This window comes from Podarcis muralis, chromosome 13 (assembly GCF_964188315.1).
Source record: "Podarcis muralis chromosome 13, rPodMur119.hap1.1, whole genome shotgun sequence".
NCBI classification, from domain to species: domain Eukaryota; kingdom Metazoa; phylum Chordata; class Lepidosauria; order Squamata; family Lacertidae; genus Podarcis; species Podarcis muralis.
The window spans coordinates 45416452-45431327 of record NC_135667.1 but is presented as its reverse complement, the minus strand read 5'-3'; the positions used below and the strand labels follow the sequence as shown (position 1 = coordinate 45431327).

At 46.1% G+C, this 14876-nt stretch overlaps 1 protein-coding gene across 1 annotated transcript in view; it reads left to right on the top strand.

Annotated features, from left to right (window-relative positions):
- ACE (angiotensin I converting enzyme) overlaps positions 1-8898 on the top strand; it is a 58671-nt gene extending 49773 nt beyond the window's left edge. Inside the window, exons 19-25 of the mRNA XM_028701577.2 lie at positions 745-917; positions 2008-2231; positions 3095-3239; positions 4623-4721; positions 5752-5874; positions 7311-7498; positions 7799-8898. Coding sequence (XP_028557410.2) covers positions 745-917; positions 2008-2231; positions 3095-3239; positions 4623-4721; positions 5752-5874; positions 7311-7498; positions 7799-7986 — 1140 coding nt within the window. The 3' untranslated portion in view covers positions 7987-8898. The remainder of the gene's footprint in view (positions 1-744; positions 918-2007; positions 2232-3094; positions 3240-4622; positions 4722-5751; positions 5875-7310; positions 7499-7798) is intronic.
- The last annotated feature ends 5978 nt before the right edge of the window (positions 8899-14876 follow it).

Here is a 14876-nt window from a genome sequence, read left to right as displayed (position 1 = left end):
ATGCAGCTGAGGAAAGGGTCTGATGGAGAAGTGTGGAGGGCTATATTCCGCCCTTGATTTAGGGTTTGGCTCTACACCTCATCTGTCAACGTATCACGTTCCCGATTTTCCATGCCAAATATTTTGCAGATCTTTTTCCTGTTTTCAGCTAGCAGGTAACATTACGCTGCAGCAGAAGCAGAAAGAATCGAGCCAGAAGGGGCGAGCCTTTCACAATGACCTTGCAGGTTCCATGCGACTGTTAATTTCAGGGTCCTGCGTTCGAGCCCCACATTCAGCAAAAGATCCCTGCATTGCAAGGGGTTGGATTAGATGACCCTCGCGGTCCCTTCCAACTCTCCGATTCTACGTGCTCTTCGTCCATCTCTCTGCTGGTTTTTCAGCTTGCCTCTTCTACACTCATAGAATCATAGAATCATAGAGTTGGAAGAGACCACAAGGGCCATCGAGTCCAACCCCCTGCCAAGCAGGAAACACCATCAGAGCACTCCTGACATATGGTTGTCAAGCCTCTGCTTAAAGACCTCCAAAGGAGGAGACTCCACCACACTCCTTGGCAGCAAATTCCACTGTCGAACAGCTCTTACTGTCAGGAAGTTCTTCCTAATGTTTAGGTGGAATCTTCTTTCTTGTAGTTTGGATCCATTGCTCCGTGTCCGCTTCTCTGGAGCAGCAGAAAACAACCTTTCTCCCTCCTCTATGTGACATCCTTTTATATATTTGCTCTCGCTCTCCTTTCTGCAGGGCTGGACACCAAAGAAGATGTTTGAACAATCTGACAGCTTCTTCCAATCCCTGGGTCTCATCCCTATGCCACCTGAGTTTTGGGAAAAGTCCATGCTGGAGAAGCCAACAGATGGGAGGGACGTGGTGTGCCATGCCTCAGCCTGGGACTTCTTCAACCGCAAGGACTTCAGGTGCTTCCATGGTGACTGGGTGGAGAAGGGCTGTAGGCAGTAGAGTCTTCTTTGTCCCTCCACTGCCATGGGCCTGTGGTCATGTGGTTCACCACCATCTTGACCCTTGGGTAGATCCATAAAGGGGAGGCTTTCCTCTTACCCTTCTGTGCTTTGGCTGCCAGTGTGGTGTAGTGGTTAAGAGTGGTAGTCTCGTAATCTGGTGAACCGGGTTCACGTCCCCGCTCCTCCACATGCAGCTGCTGGGTGACCTTGGGCCAGTCACACTTCTCTGAAGTCTCTCAGCCCCACTCAGCTCATAGAGTGTTTGTTGTGGGGGAGGAAGGGAAAGGAGAATGTTAGCCGCTTAGAGACTCCTTTGGGTAGTGATAAAGCGTGATATCAAATCCAAACTCCTCCTCCTCCTCCTCCTCTTCTTCTTCTTCTTCTTCTTCTTCTTCTTCTTCTTCTTCTTCTTCTTCTTCTTCCTCCTCCTCTTCTTCTGGCAGAGGGAGAGAGTTTACCCCCACTGCCACGTAACAATCCCCCCTCCCCCCCGAAGAGATTCTGCCTTCTCTTTTCTTGAAGTTGGTTGTTCGCTTCTCCAGGTCCCCACATGGCTGGACCATGCGACTTGCTATGCACCACTCTGCATAGGCCTCTCCCCAAAATCAGGGTGTACATGTCCCCCCCCACACACATTTCCACCTGCACCAATGCCACATCTTTGCTGGGATTAGATATGGCTCTGTTTCCCACCCTTGTTTGCTGGGCTATTTGCTGTAGTGCTCCAAAAATATCCAGGGTTCAGGTGGGTTTTTCAGCTTTGGATCAGGTGAGTGAGAAAGAGGGAGGCAGACGTCTTCATTGCAATTTGTGGCTCTGTTCACTTGCATAAATCATCTGGCTGCATAAATCATCTGGAGCCATTGCTCTATTAAAAAATCTTTCAGCAATCTGCCTGCTCTCATGCCTGACTCTCGGTTGGCTGGTGAGTGAACTAAATTGGCTGTTCCTCTTTTCCAGCTCTAAATTTCCCTTCCATTTCACTTTCCCTTCTATTAATTTTACATGGTCGTGACACCTTTCCCCCATCTTTCTCTTGCTTCAGGATTAAGCAATGCACCTCTGTGAATATGGATGACCTAATAACAGTTCATCACGAGATGGGCCATGTCCAGTACTTCCTGCAGTACAAGGACCAACCCATCTCGCTACGTGATGGGGCCAACCCAGGATTTCATGAAGCCATCGGAGATGTTATGGCCTTGTCGGTGTCTACTCCAAAACACCTGTACAGCATCAAGCTGCTGAATCAGGTGGAAGACAACCCAGGTAAGCAGGAATGGACCGCATGGGGACACATAGTTGCAAAGTGCTCTCAGCGGCAATTCTTTAGAAATTTTGAGCTTTGTAAAACACCAGTGTTCATGATATCTATAATTTGCCAAAGCGGTGGTTGAAATGGACATATGCTTCCCAGAACCAAGTCTCAACACACTTTGCCCCAGATCCCACAGACTCAAAAGCAGGGATGCACTTAACCATTGTTGTGTTGCCTTTCAACCCAGATTGGCTTTTCAAATTGGCTCGGAATATACTGAATTATAGAGGGATGCGGGTGGCACTGTGGGTTAAACCACAGAGCCTAGGGCTTGCCGATCAGAAGGTCGGCGGTTCGAATCCCCGCGACAGGGTGAGCTCCCGTTGCTCGGTCCCTGCTCCTGCCAACCTAGCAGTTTGAAAGCACGTCAAAGTGCTAGTAGATAAATAGCACTTCCCTCCAGTGGGAAGGGAAATGGCATTTCTGTGTGCTGCTCTGGTTCGCTAGAAGCGGCTCAGTCATGCTGACCACATGACCCAGAAGCTGTACGCCGGCTCCCTCGGCCAATAAAGCGAGATGAGTGCCGCAACCCCAGAGTCAGCCACAACTGGACCTAATGGTCAGGGGTCCCTTTACCTTTACCTTAAACTGAATTAGACATCATAAATGTTGACTGACTAGCCCTTGTTTAAGCATGTGATGTAGGTGTAAGATTGGTTGTGGGAGCTTGTGGGATTTAGGAATTTGATAAATAAGGTGTTGGGAGGTAAAGGGTGGGATACATGGAATGTAGTAAGACCACCAGGAGAGATGGGGCAGAAGGTTAAGCACTGAGGTCTAAGACTCTTCTTGTTACTTTCTTTCTCCTGGCCAGAGAGTAACATCAACTACTTGATGAGCATTGCACTAGATAAGATAGCCTTCCTACCCTTTGGCTACTTGATGGACCAGTGGAGATGGAAAGTGTTTGATGGGCGCATTCCATATGAGGAGTACAATCAACAATGGTGGAATCTTAGGTGGGTATTAGGTAGCTGCCTGGAGAAGGAAACTATCTGACCATTTGGTTGTGCTGCATCATGGCTGAGTTCTGCCCATATGCTTATGCTGGGAGCAAGCTTGACTCAGAACTGAGTGGAGGTGAAGAGCAAACATGGCCTGGTTTCTGAAAATGTGGGTAGAACATTGCTGACTTTCCCCAGGTGGTGTTCAAGGTTAAAATGGAGCCTCCCTTACTGGGGGTTGCCCAGGGTGCTACTTTGGAAGGTATTCCCCTTCCAGACATGTCCATGATGTGTATATTTTGGCCACAGAAAATCTAGGGTAGGAATGGAGAATCTGTGGGCCTCCAGATGTTGGATTCCAATTCCCTTCTGCTCCAGCCAATGTTGGAGAGGATGGAAGTTGTAATCCAATAACCCCAGAGGTGCCACATCCCTGCTCTATGGGATGAAGAAAGTATTGAAAGTAGGTCTCTTTCTGGGGCAAATAAAAGCATGCCAGTAATTGTGGAAATAGGTTGTTGACGATTCCCAGGGGGATCTGAAGAAAAGCAAGCCCCTCCAGCTACACAATGGCCCTGTCCTGTTCCGAAGCAAGACACCTGCTCCTCCGGAGCAAGGATAGAGGAACCTTTTTTACCTTGTGGGTTACAGGCCAGGGGTGAGCAGCAGGGCCAGAGGCAAGTGTGGGTGGAGCAAAGAATTTGACTTTTACCTTTGTACAGTAAACTACTTTATGGGCATGCAAAAGCCAGAGGTTCCTACACAGAGACACACAAATAGGCAAGCAATTAAGACACACAAATAGGCAAGCAATTAAGCACAATTCAAGGGAATATTCCAGCAATGCAAAAGCACTCAAGAGAGGTGTGGCCTGGAAAGAGCCCAAGAAGCTATAGAGAAGGGCCTGGAGGGGCTGTGTTTGGTCCCTAGACTTCAGGTTCTCCCATCCTTGTTCTAGGTTGGATACCCCATGAGATCAGCACTCAGTGTTGGTTTTTGGCTGGTGATTTCTCTCTCCGGAGAGTCAGTGTGGTGTGGCGGTTAAGAGCGGTGGACTCGTAATCTGGTGAACTGGGTTCGCGTCTCCGCTCCTCCACATGCAGCTGCTGGGTGACCCTGGGCTAGTCACACTTCTTTGAAGTCTCTCAGCCCCACTCACCTCACAGGGTGTTTGTTGTGGGGGGAAAACAAAAAAAATTCCTTGCAGTAGCACCTTAAAGACCAACTAAGTTAGTTCTTGGTATGAGCTTTCGTGTGCATGCACACTTCTTTTGTGGGGGAGGAAGGGAAAGGAGAAGGGTAGCTGCTTTGAGACTCCTTCGGGTAGTGATAAAGCAGGATATCAAATCCAAACTCTTCTTCTTCTCTCCCTCTCCTCCTTTTATCCCTACTGCATAGGTTGAAGTACCAAGGTTTATGTCCTCCTGTGCCAAGATCAGAAGAAGATTTCGACCCAGGGGCAAAATTCCACATTCCTGCAAATGTCCCATATGTCCGGTAAGGAGGTGATTCCCTGCCTGGCCTGAGTTATTAGGAAAGGTTAGGCCAGAGTGTCCCATCTTAAGGGCTGTTTCATTTGAATACGGTCCAAGAGATGATGAAGAGTACAGATAAAATAAAAATGGATAAATATAAAGCATTAAGTAGGAAATTCCTATTGAAATGGTATAGAACCCCAGTGCAACTGGCATACATAGTTAAAGGATTGAGTCCTAAGTGCTGGCACCGCGGTCAAGAGTTAGGGGTATATGCACATATGTGGTGGGAGTGTATTTGTGTGAAGGAATATTGGCAAAAGATTATAACGGTTACTTCTGATGTATTTCAGGTTAAGATAGAAGTCAATAGAGAAATGCTTATCTCAGGAATAGTGGGGAATAGTAAAATAGAAAGAAAAGAGCAAGATTGGTATAAAATTATGATCTTAGCTGGTATGCTTGTTATTGCATCAGGATTGAAAGAAAAGGATAAATGGAAAAATGGAATGACTATGTTTTTGAATATATACAGTCTGATATATTTGAACAGGTAATGACGGAAGATACATGGGAAAACAAATGTCAAAAGATTTTGAATAAATGGACAAGTTATAGGAATTGGATAGCACGGGGGGAACCCAACCCAAGCATCCAAATTAGAATGCATAATATGTGCACATGGTTAAAGATTTGAAGAGAGAACAATTTGAGGGGGGGAGGGGTTAAAGGGGAGGGAGGAAGGGGGAAAAATTAGGATAAATGAGTAGGGACAAAAGAATATACTGTTATGCATAAGTAATAGGAGGATGATTTTGATGTATGTTATAGTTAGATTTTCGACCAAAGGATTTTTTTGTAAGTTATTCGACGTCCCTGGAAGTAAGTATGATTATAAAGAAGAAGAAGAAGAAGAAGAAGAAGAAGAAGAAGAAGAAGAAGAAGAAGAAGAAGAAAGAGTGTCCCGTCTTCAGCTCTGGCCCTTGAGGAGGGGGTGCCGGGAGCAAGTGTGACCTTGGACCTCCCATTCACCTGTTCCATCTCTCTTCCAGATACTTTGTCAGTTTTATTATCCAGTTCCAGTTCCACCAGGCCCTGTGCAATGCTGCTGGTCACACAGGACCCCTGCACAAATGTGACATCTACCAGTCTAAGAAAGCTGGGACAATCCTAGCGTGAGTAACAAGCCACATCTGCTGGGTGGGGCTACACTGTAAGACTCTACCGTAGAGCTTTCCAAACTGTCGTGACACGTTAAGAGTGTCAGCTGCTGCAGTGTGGAGGTGTGTCACGCAAATGCTACCTGCGCGGCTCCCGGGGCTGGAAAGGGGTTAGTTTAACACCTCTGGTTTGCTAGTTAAAAAGTGAATTACTGTGTCGCGAAATGATGTGTGTCTGAAATGTGTGCCGCCGACATGAAAAGTCTGGAAAGCTCTGCTCTGACTCTTTGGTTAGAAGTTTCAGGTATCAATCCCCTTCTCAGTCCTTTGGGTGTTCCTGTTTTGACTCATAAAGCCCCTTTAAAAAAAGAAAGAAAACCGATGTGGAAATATGGAGAACTGAAAAATGAGAAACGGAGTGAAACTGAAATTGACATATCCACAGCCCATCCTAACTTGGGTGTAGTAGGACCTGTTACAATTCTAGGTCTTGCAATCCTACATAAGCCCCGCAACTTGGCAGCACTGCAAAATTGAATTCTGGTGGGGTGCAGCCAGGATGCTGTCAGCGGCTCCCGGCTGGTTGCCCAGCGAAGTATAAAGACAAGGAAAAACTTCTTACAGTCCTTTTTTTTTATTTCAAACTGTACAGAGAGAGGCTATAGAACTCAGCCTCTTGGATAATGGCATTGTCCCGAGTGAACCCCCCACCCCCGTCTCTCCCACTTCCTCATTTGTCATCGTCATCACCTCCTCTACGGGTGCAGCTAAGTGCCCTCTGTCTTTGAGCTCTTTGCTCTCCTACTTTTAAGACTCGCCGGGTTCTGGGAGATGGTGGGTCTGAAATGCTTTCTAATGACAGCGGGTGTTGTTCTGTCTCTCCTATTATTCCCCAGCTTTCCCCCTCATCTGCTTCTGAGCTGCAACCTCCCTCAAACCCCTGTTGTAAATCTATGTCTTCCTCTTTCTCTTCCTCGGAAGGGTCAGGATGGGGCAGTGGTCTCCATCATTCCTCCTCCTTTGCCCCAGTCCCTGACATCTGCTAAAGAAGCTGAAATATACTCGGAGTCGAGTGTGGATTTCATGCTCTTTATTCAGCTCATAGTAGTGAGGAATGAAAGTTCCCCCAGAATATCTGCTTTATATACATTATTTACACAATGGGCCGCACGTGATTGGCTAATTCCGGGATTCACCTGTAGGCCAATCAGGTTGCAACTCAGTACATAACAGGAGCCCAAGGCTGGCCTATCAGATGCTGGGAACGAAACAATACGAGGTAACATTACACCCTGCTTGTTAGATTCTCAGAGGGATCGATCTCACTGCAGTGGAAGACAGGGAGGCAGTTCTTAGGTTGTTGCAGCATGTCATCCACCCACTTCACGTCCTGTGTGTGAATGTGCACACCCGCCCCACACACCTTTGTGTCGCTGTTTTGCTTTCCGCAGGAACGCCATGAAGCTGGGCTACAGCAAACCCTGGCCCGACGCCATGGAACTTATCACAGGGCAACGCAACATGTCAGCTGCGGCCTTGCTGACCTACTTTCAACCGCTGACAGAGTGGCTTGCTAACGAGAACAAGCGAAATGGAGAGACTTTGGGCTGGCCAGAATATACCTGGATGCCCTCTGCGGGTACTGAAAGGCTCTGAAACGAGTCAAAATCCCTATAACATGGAAATGGTGGTGGTGGGAGGGGAGGGGAGCAGGAGGCTCCCTCTCTTAATTTTATTAGCTCAAGGAACTGGCCCGTGGTGGCCGTTCCTATACTCAAAGAATCATTAGACTGGACCACAGGTTTTGAAATAATTTAACTGCATTGCAACTTACCCCCTTCTGGCTGAGGGCAAAGAGCTGTTGAGTCCTTTGCCACCCAAGCCATATTCCATTTGAGCTGCCCCCTTCCTTTTTCTGTTTTTCTTGGTTCTCACCCAGGCCAGATGCAAGGGGATAACAGAGTCAATTTCCTTGGGATGTCATTGAGCAGCAGTGACGCCGCAGCAGGCCAGTGGACCTTGCTCATCATCGGGCTCTTCCTCTTCGTCACGACAATAGTTTTGGTGGCCAAATGCGTCATGAGCAGGCGAGGGGGCAAAGACGGCTTCGAAATGGAGCTGAAATGAGCTGGGGTGCTTCCAAACTGCTGTGCCTCCGTGTGTGAGTGTGCACGAAAAGACTGCGGGCGGCTGTGTGTGAGAGAGGAGTGCGCTGGTCCTAATGAGAGTGTGAATGCGAGTGTGTGTGTATGTGTATTCATAATGTGTTCAATGGACATGAACAGAAATGCAGATGAGCTGTGTGTTTGTGAAATGTGCAGAGGCTGTCTTTGTTTTACCCACAGGTCTGGAGAGAGTGTGAATGCATGTTTGTGTGCATATATACACAATGCATGCCTGCATACAAGGGTTCCATGACTAATGTGTGTATGCACATGTATGTACATGGGTTGTGAGTACATGTACATGCATGTATCTCTCTGTGTGTGGCCTAAGGCCTACTTCAGGTGTGGACAATTTACTCTGCACATGTACTGACAGATCTGGTTTGTGTGAGCTGCTGGGACGGGCAGCCTCCCTGAAGCAGGCAGTTGTGTCAACAGAGGCATGAGAGGACTCTTCCTTCTAATTACTTCATCAAACCTTTTGATTATGCAAGAGCCAAAGCATTTAAAAAAAAAAAACCCCACACAATTTTTTTATTGTAAATATTTGGATTCTTGAAAGAAGAAAAAGGAAGAAGAGGAATGAAGAATCGGGCAAGGTGATCCAATTTGCTCATGGGACTGACTGGACATCATAAATCAACATGGAATCAATGGGTTTCCTCAAGTTTGGAATATATGCATTTGGGGAGCAGGTGAATTATAAATGGACTGTGGCCATTCTAGCAGGTTAAATGTTATGCAGCATTAAGCTGTGTTGGGCTTCTCCAAAAGCTGGAAGGACATTGTGTATGTTTTGCATCAGGCAGTTAAAAAAAATAATAATCTGTTTGGTTCCTGGGTGACAATTAAAATGAATCACAGTCTCCACAAATTTAGTGGCTCTGCCGTTTTATGATAAAGGGGAAGGGAACAGCACGAAATAGACTGCAAGCCAGCCGTTGGCTCCTCAGAGAAGGTCTATGTATGAGGAAAGAAAGCGAAAATGCTGCTCGCTGGTTAAGTACACACACACACACACACACACACACACACACACACACAGACACCAGAAACTGGCAGCTCTCAGGATGTCTAGAACCCAAAAACATTTTACAAAGGGTGTCTAGTTATGTTTTGCCTTGTTGCATCAGAAGCAGACACACCAAAAAGGGCCAGATTATTAGCTGAAAATCAGAAACGTCTACAATCTCAAAGGGTAAATTTTATCTAAATCTAGTTGTGTTTTTGTGGTAGGGTTGGGGGTTTTTTTTGTATGTGTGTGAAGTCTGCTGTTCCTGAGTGTGCAGTTGGACAGGGTGATGCATTCATTGTTTGCTGTTCCACAGACATTACTGATGGGAAACATTGCTTTAGGCGCTGTGTTTTGAGTCTGTCCCTTGCAAGAAAGTGAATTTGCTCTTAATCCTGACAGCCTGGACTTGAGAGTCAGGAAGAAGATTAAGCAAATGATCCCCCCCCCCCCCGGAGTCTGTTGATTAAAAGCACCGTTGGGGCAGAGCAGCCGAGTTGCCACCATAAGGCTGCTTCCACACAAGGAGGACCGGGGCGGGGGCGGTTGATGCTTCCAGGGGCGACATCTGTGCTCATCTCTTCCTCCAGGGCAACAGGAAACGCTGCACCAGCCCAAACACAAGGAAGGCGCACCTGTAGAGTGACTTGTGGCACAATACCAATGATTTTTAAATGGGTTGAATAATTGCATCAAAGAGCTGGAAGGGAATCAAAGGCAACCGAGCCAGTTCAGCGCACGTAGTCGAGACCAATGTGTGGCACACTGGTACCCCCCAGAAAGCTGCCTGCAGATCAAATAACTCACCCAATCCAAAGAGCCACGCAGCACGTAACTAATTTGGCACATATGCCCAGTCAAACGACCCTGTGCTCTGATGCAGACAAGTACTGTATATCTCTACTAGAAAAAAGAAGACTGTAATGAATTCTTCAGCTGTGATTCCTGGACCAGGTGATTCTTGGGGTCTCTTTTAACTCCACATTTCTATGATTCTGTGATCATTTGGCAGTGATAAACCGCTATCGTCAAAGCAGGTCCCTGCTTGTAATTCTTTCTATGGCCATGAGATGTCCCCATCTGATTCTCCCCCTCTGCTGTACCTCATTTGCTGCTAAAGGGAAGCAGGACAGCTGTGAACTGAAACTGATAGAAGGGGAAGCTAGTTGGATGTTGGAGTGGGGGAAATAACACCATCATTATTCCTCAAGGCACAGACGACAAGCAGTAAAAGAGAATTGCCTTTGTCCTTTGCTCCCTACACCTGCCCGATGTTCCACAAGACTTGTGTCTATCCTAGAAGTTTGAGACCTGGCTTCTCAAGGGGAACTCATTCCAGAAAGGTTCATAACTGTTCCCAAAGTGAGCTGCCCGGCAGCTTTCAACAGCAGTGCAAGATAATGCCAATGCACCGAGAGAAATCATGAGCTTTGAAAACAGATTGCAGGGCTGAGTCGGAACTGTAAATTATGCAGGGGGAATCCTCAAGTGGAAGCTGGCAGGAGTTTAGTATTTCCTAGCTCATTTGGTAGAGCCTGGGACTCTTAATCTCAGGGTTGTGAGTTCAAGTCCCACACTGGGCAAAAGAGTCCCGCATTGCAGGGGTTGGACTAGATGACCCTCATGGTCCCTTCCAACTCTACAAGTCTATGATTCTATTAAATAGACAGGGGGTGTGCTGGATATTTTCCTGCCTCGCCACCCAAAAATGTAGCAAACATTTAAGCCAGCTGATTCATCGGAGAAAACTGCTTTATCTTTAAAACTGGGAAGTTGGAACCAAATTCCTTCTGGAGGAAAATAAAGTAAAATTTGGATAGTCAGGAAATTGAATGTTTTCTGGGCTGCAGGTGTTGGAGGAGGCAGGCAAGATGGAGATGAACATGATGAAAGAATCTGTTTTTCCGATCTGTTTTTTCTCTTTACTCAGATTGAAATGAGGAATAACACCAGTGTGCTTTTTAGACTACATAAACACTGACTTGGGTTCGATGGTGGAAGAATGATGGAATGTAAATGTAAGATATCTGCGAAAGTAGATTCTGGTTTCTGTTTCAAGCAGGAAGTCAAGGGGCATAAAACGAGCCAGCAATATTTCTTAAGCAGTCTGCCCTTCTTTTCAGAAACCTTGATGTTGCAGACTTACAGGAGAATGAACCTAAACCACAGCTCCTGATAAATGACTTCAGTCCACAGAAAGTACTGCAAATCATTCACAACCCTGAGTACAACTGGCAGATACTAGACCTTTTCTTTTTTGCATCTAATTGGACTGCTAAATAAACATATTATCTGAACATACTGGGGAGGCTGCTCCTCTAAATGCTTCTCAGTCTGGTAAGACGGTTTGGATTCGTTTACTACAGAGTTTACAACCTTGAACTTCTAGTCTTTCATTTATATTTTATAAGATGCTTCCATCCTATCACCAAGTAACGGAAGAGGGAGAAAATTGCTCTAGACTGAAAAGCAATTCAGTGTTTAGTGCTTGATGATGAAACGCAAACGGCTGCTCCCTTTAAAGGCTCCCTCTTGGCAGTCTCCCACCCCCCAACTCTGCAAAGTGCAACGCTATTTCCAAGTCAAGATTAATTTAAGGGATCAGATGAGATATCCTGACCCTGGCCTCAGGTGGTGGCGGTGGGAGGAAACCCTCTCTGTTAAAATGCGGGCAACGTCTGAACTTCTAAAAACTGCAACAAAAACTGTGTGGCATTAAGGATGGTAAGATTCTCTAGTTGCTGCAGTTATCTCGCTGTTCATTCAAACGACCCCTTTGCAGTATCCCGGTTTAATATCTGCTGTGTCATCCATAATATGGCTTAACATCATACTAAAACAATAGATTTCTTCCAGTGCATAAAGAGGTAGGACTGATAGGCTGTTAATGATAATGCTTGAGTTAATTCATCTAGAATGAAAGCCACCAGCGCTGGATTTAGGGCACTGCGCGCGCACACGCACACACACAGAAACACACACAGTGCTCCGAGTTGAAGGGGCACAAAATTCAAAAAAACAACTACAACTGTACCAAAAGGAATTATTGTAGAAATTAAGAAATATTGGGTGGAAGGGTGCCAAATTTTGGCCTCACACAGGGCACCATATTACCAAAGCCTGCCCCCGGAGTCACACCCAAGGACCCTTGGAAAATTAAAGACAAATGAAGGTTGACATAACCTTAGCGTAAAGGTAAAGGGACCCCTGACCATTAGGTCCAGTCGCAGACGACTCTGGGGTTGCGGCGCTCATCTCTCTTTATTGGCCAAGGGAGCCGGCGTACATCTTCCGGGTCATGTGGCCAGCATGACTAAGCCACTTCTGGCGAACCATAGCAGTGCACGGAAACGGCGTTTACCTTCCCGCCGGAGCGGTTCCTATTTATCTGCTTGCACTTTGACGTGCTTTCGAACTGCTAGGTTGGTGGAAGCAGGGACAAAGCAACGGGAGCTCACCCTGGGATTCAAACCGCTGACCTGATTGGCAAGCCATTATTTCTCTTTCAAAAATCTAGCATGTTTATTTAAGATCATCACCCCCCATACACTTTTCTACTTCTGCCCCCCTCCTACCCCACATCACTGCACATTAATACCTGGAAAAGTAAGCATTGTTTTGAAAGTTGTCTCCAGTACCGAGAGAGAGGACAACAGGTTGTGTCTAGGTGTTTTGGCATTTTCAGCTGCCATTTCTAGATTACATTTTGCTTGTACCAAGATGCTTTTCATCCCTACTGCTTCTGCTGTGCTGAGCTATTTTCCCCAGGAATTACAATTTGGCTTGTAAGCTCCTTTTAGAAATGCAAAGATTTGCCCAAACCACTCCACTTACGGAAGGAGTGGCTTTGATTTCAGCTTGTTGATTTACTTTGCTGACAGTAATGGGGTCTGTTGGGTTCACTGTGTAAACAGGATGCTTTCTCAAACATCCTGCCTTTTTCAACAGAAAAAAAGGGGGGGGGAGGCTTTCAAGAGAAAGGGGTAGTGAATGAAAAGAAGCAAAGAGGGAAATCAAAGGATTTGGTGTGAGCGATGTATTGATCATGAGTTTTCTCCAGATTGTGCACACATCAGTTGTCTCTGCAGGCCCAGAAAACATGTAATGTAACCGCAGCAATAGAAAATCAAATCCATGACCCGAAGAGACACAGAGAGTCAGTCACTTTGCCCATGGTTGCAATCCCTTGTGTTACCAATTTGTATGTATCCGAAGAAGATGTTGCGGGGGAGAACCAGTCTTTGAATGCCTGATTAGATGGTTCCAGGAAGGCAAGCAATTGAAAATGAAACCTCACATTTTATTGGAAATCTGTGACCAGTAAAATCCACTCTCTTTGTGAAGACAAAGACCGTACTTTTCGCTCTATAAGACACACCAGACCACAAGACGCACCTAGTTTTTGGAGGAGGAAAACAAGGGAAAAAATATTCTGAATCTCAGAAGCCAGAACAGCAAGAGGGATCACTGCACAGTGAAAGCAGCGATCCCTCTTGCTGTTCTGGCTTCTGGGATAGCTGCACATCCTGCATTCACTCCATAAGACGCACACACATTTCCCCTTACTTTTTAGGAGGGAAAAAGTGAGTCATAGAGCAAAAAATATGGTAATTGTTTGGCTCAGTTATAATATGTTTCATCTTTGATATCAGGCATCTGTTTGACTAATTAGAAATATGCTTAGAGGTTAGTTCCACCTCTCTGATGATTTGGAGCTTACATTAGAAATATTCTAGTTGGTTTGGGCCAAAATTTAGACTTGGATAGGGGAGAATTAACCTGAGGCTGTATATTCAGAAGCAAAACACTGGATAGTTGTCTGTTCAGGATTTGCTGCAGGGGTGAAAAATCCCAGACACGCTAGGTGGCAGTACTGAGCTACTGGGGTTCATCACTGCCATAGTCAAGAATTCCAGCAGCAATAGGAAAGCGAGGCAAATAATTCTGGTATTTGTATTATTTTGCAAAAGGCAGCATGCCTAAAACTGTACCTGGGCTACCCCCAAATGCATACCTGCCCACCCCCCCACACCTCCTCAAGCAATGCAGCAGAGGAATAAAAAGTTCCATGAGATAAAAAGCCAAAGCTATACTCTGACTGAAAAGTGGCACTTGCTGTGGCCTCTGCTTCTGCATTGAAGGCTAACATCAGAAGGAATTTGCCCCTCTTTTGTGTTTGTGAAGTGCCCTGGAATATTAATTGAAAGGATCCCTGGAAAACTGTAATGCAGAGATGGTAATGGACTGTAATTCGCTTAGACCAATTTCATGCCTGAAAAATTATGTAGTACAACAACCGAGAAAAGAAAGCGTACCCTTAGAATGGCCATTCTTCTTCTGGCCTTTGGGCAAGGCAGAGAGGGGAGGAGTACTCTGTAGAGTTTTCTCTATATATATTGAAGGTCATTCTGAAGGAGAACAGCAGGAAGGACATTTTGGCAAGGAGGAGACCGCAGTGGCAGCAGCCTATTGGATCTGGTGTTGCAGGAGCTCCAGAAGGAACAGGGAATGGAAGGGGTGAGTTAAATACGGAGAAGTCATAAAACCTGGGTCTGGTGCCAAGGGAAGATGATTCTACTTTACCAGTGGGGATCTGCAACAAAGCATTGCAACAGTCTCCAGCCCCTAACAGGAGTGCTTCTCAGGAAGTTGGGAACTGGCACCTTATAGCACTATTAGAAATTCACAGATGACGTTTTCCTTTCCTTTCCCACCCTCCTAGAAACTTACCCAGCAGTGTTATAAAATCCTAAAGGGCTCAAGAGTCGTGCTTGAGGGGAAGGGGGTAGCATGGGCAGTAGGCTGGTGGTCCACTTGCACACCACCCACAAAGAGGATCT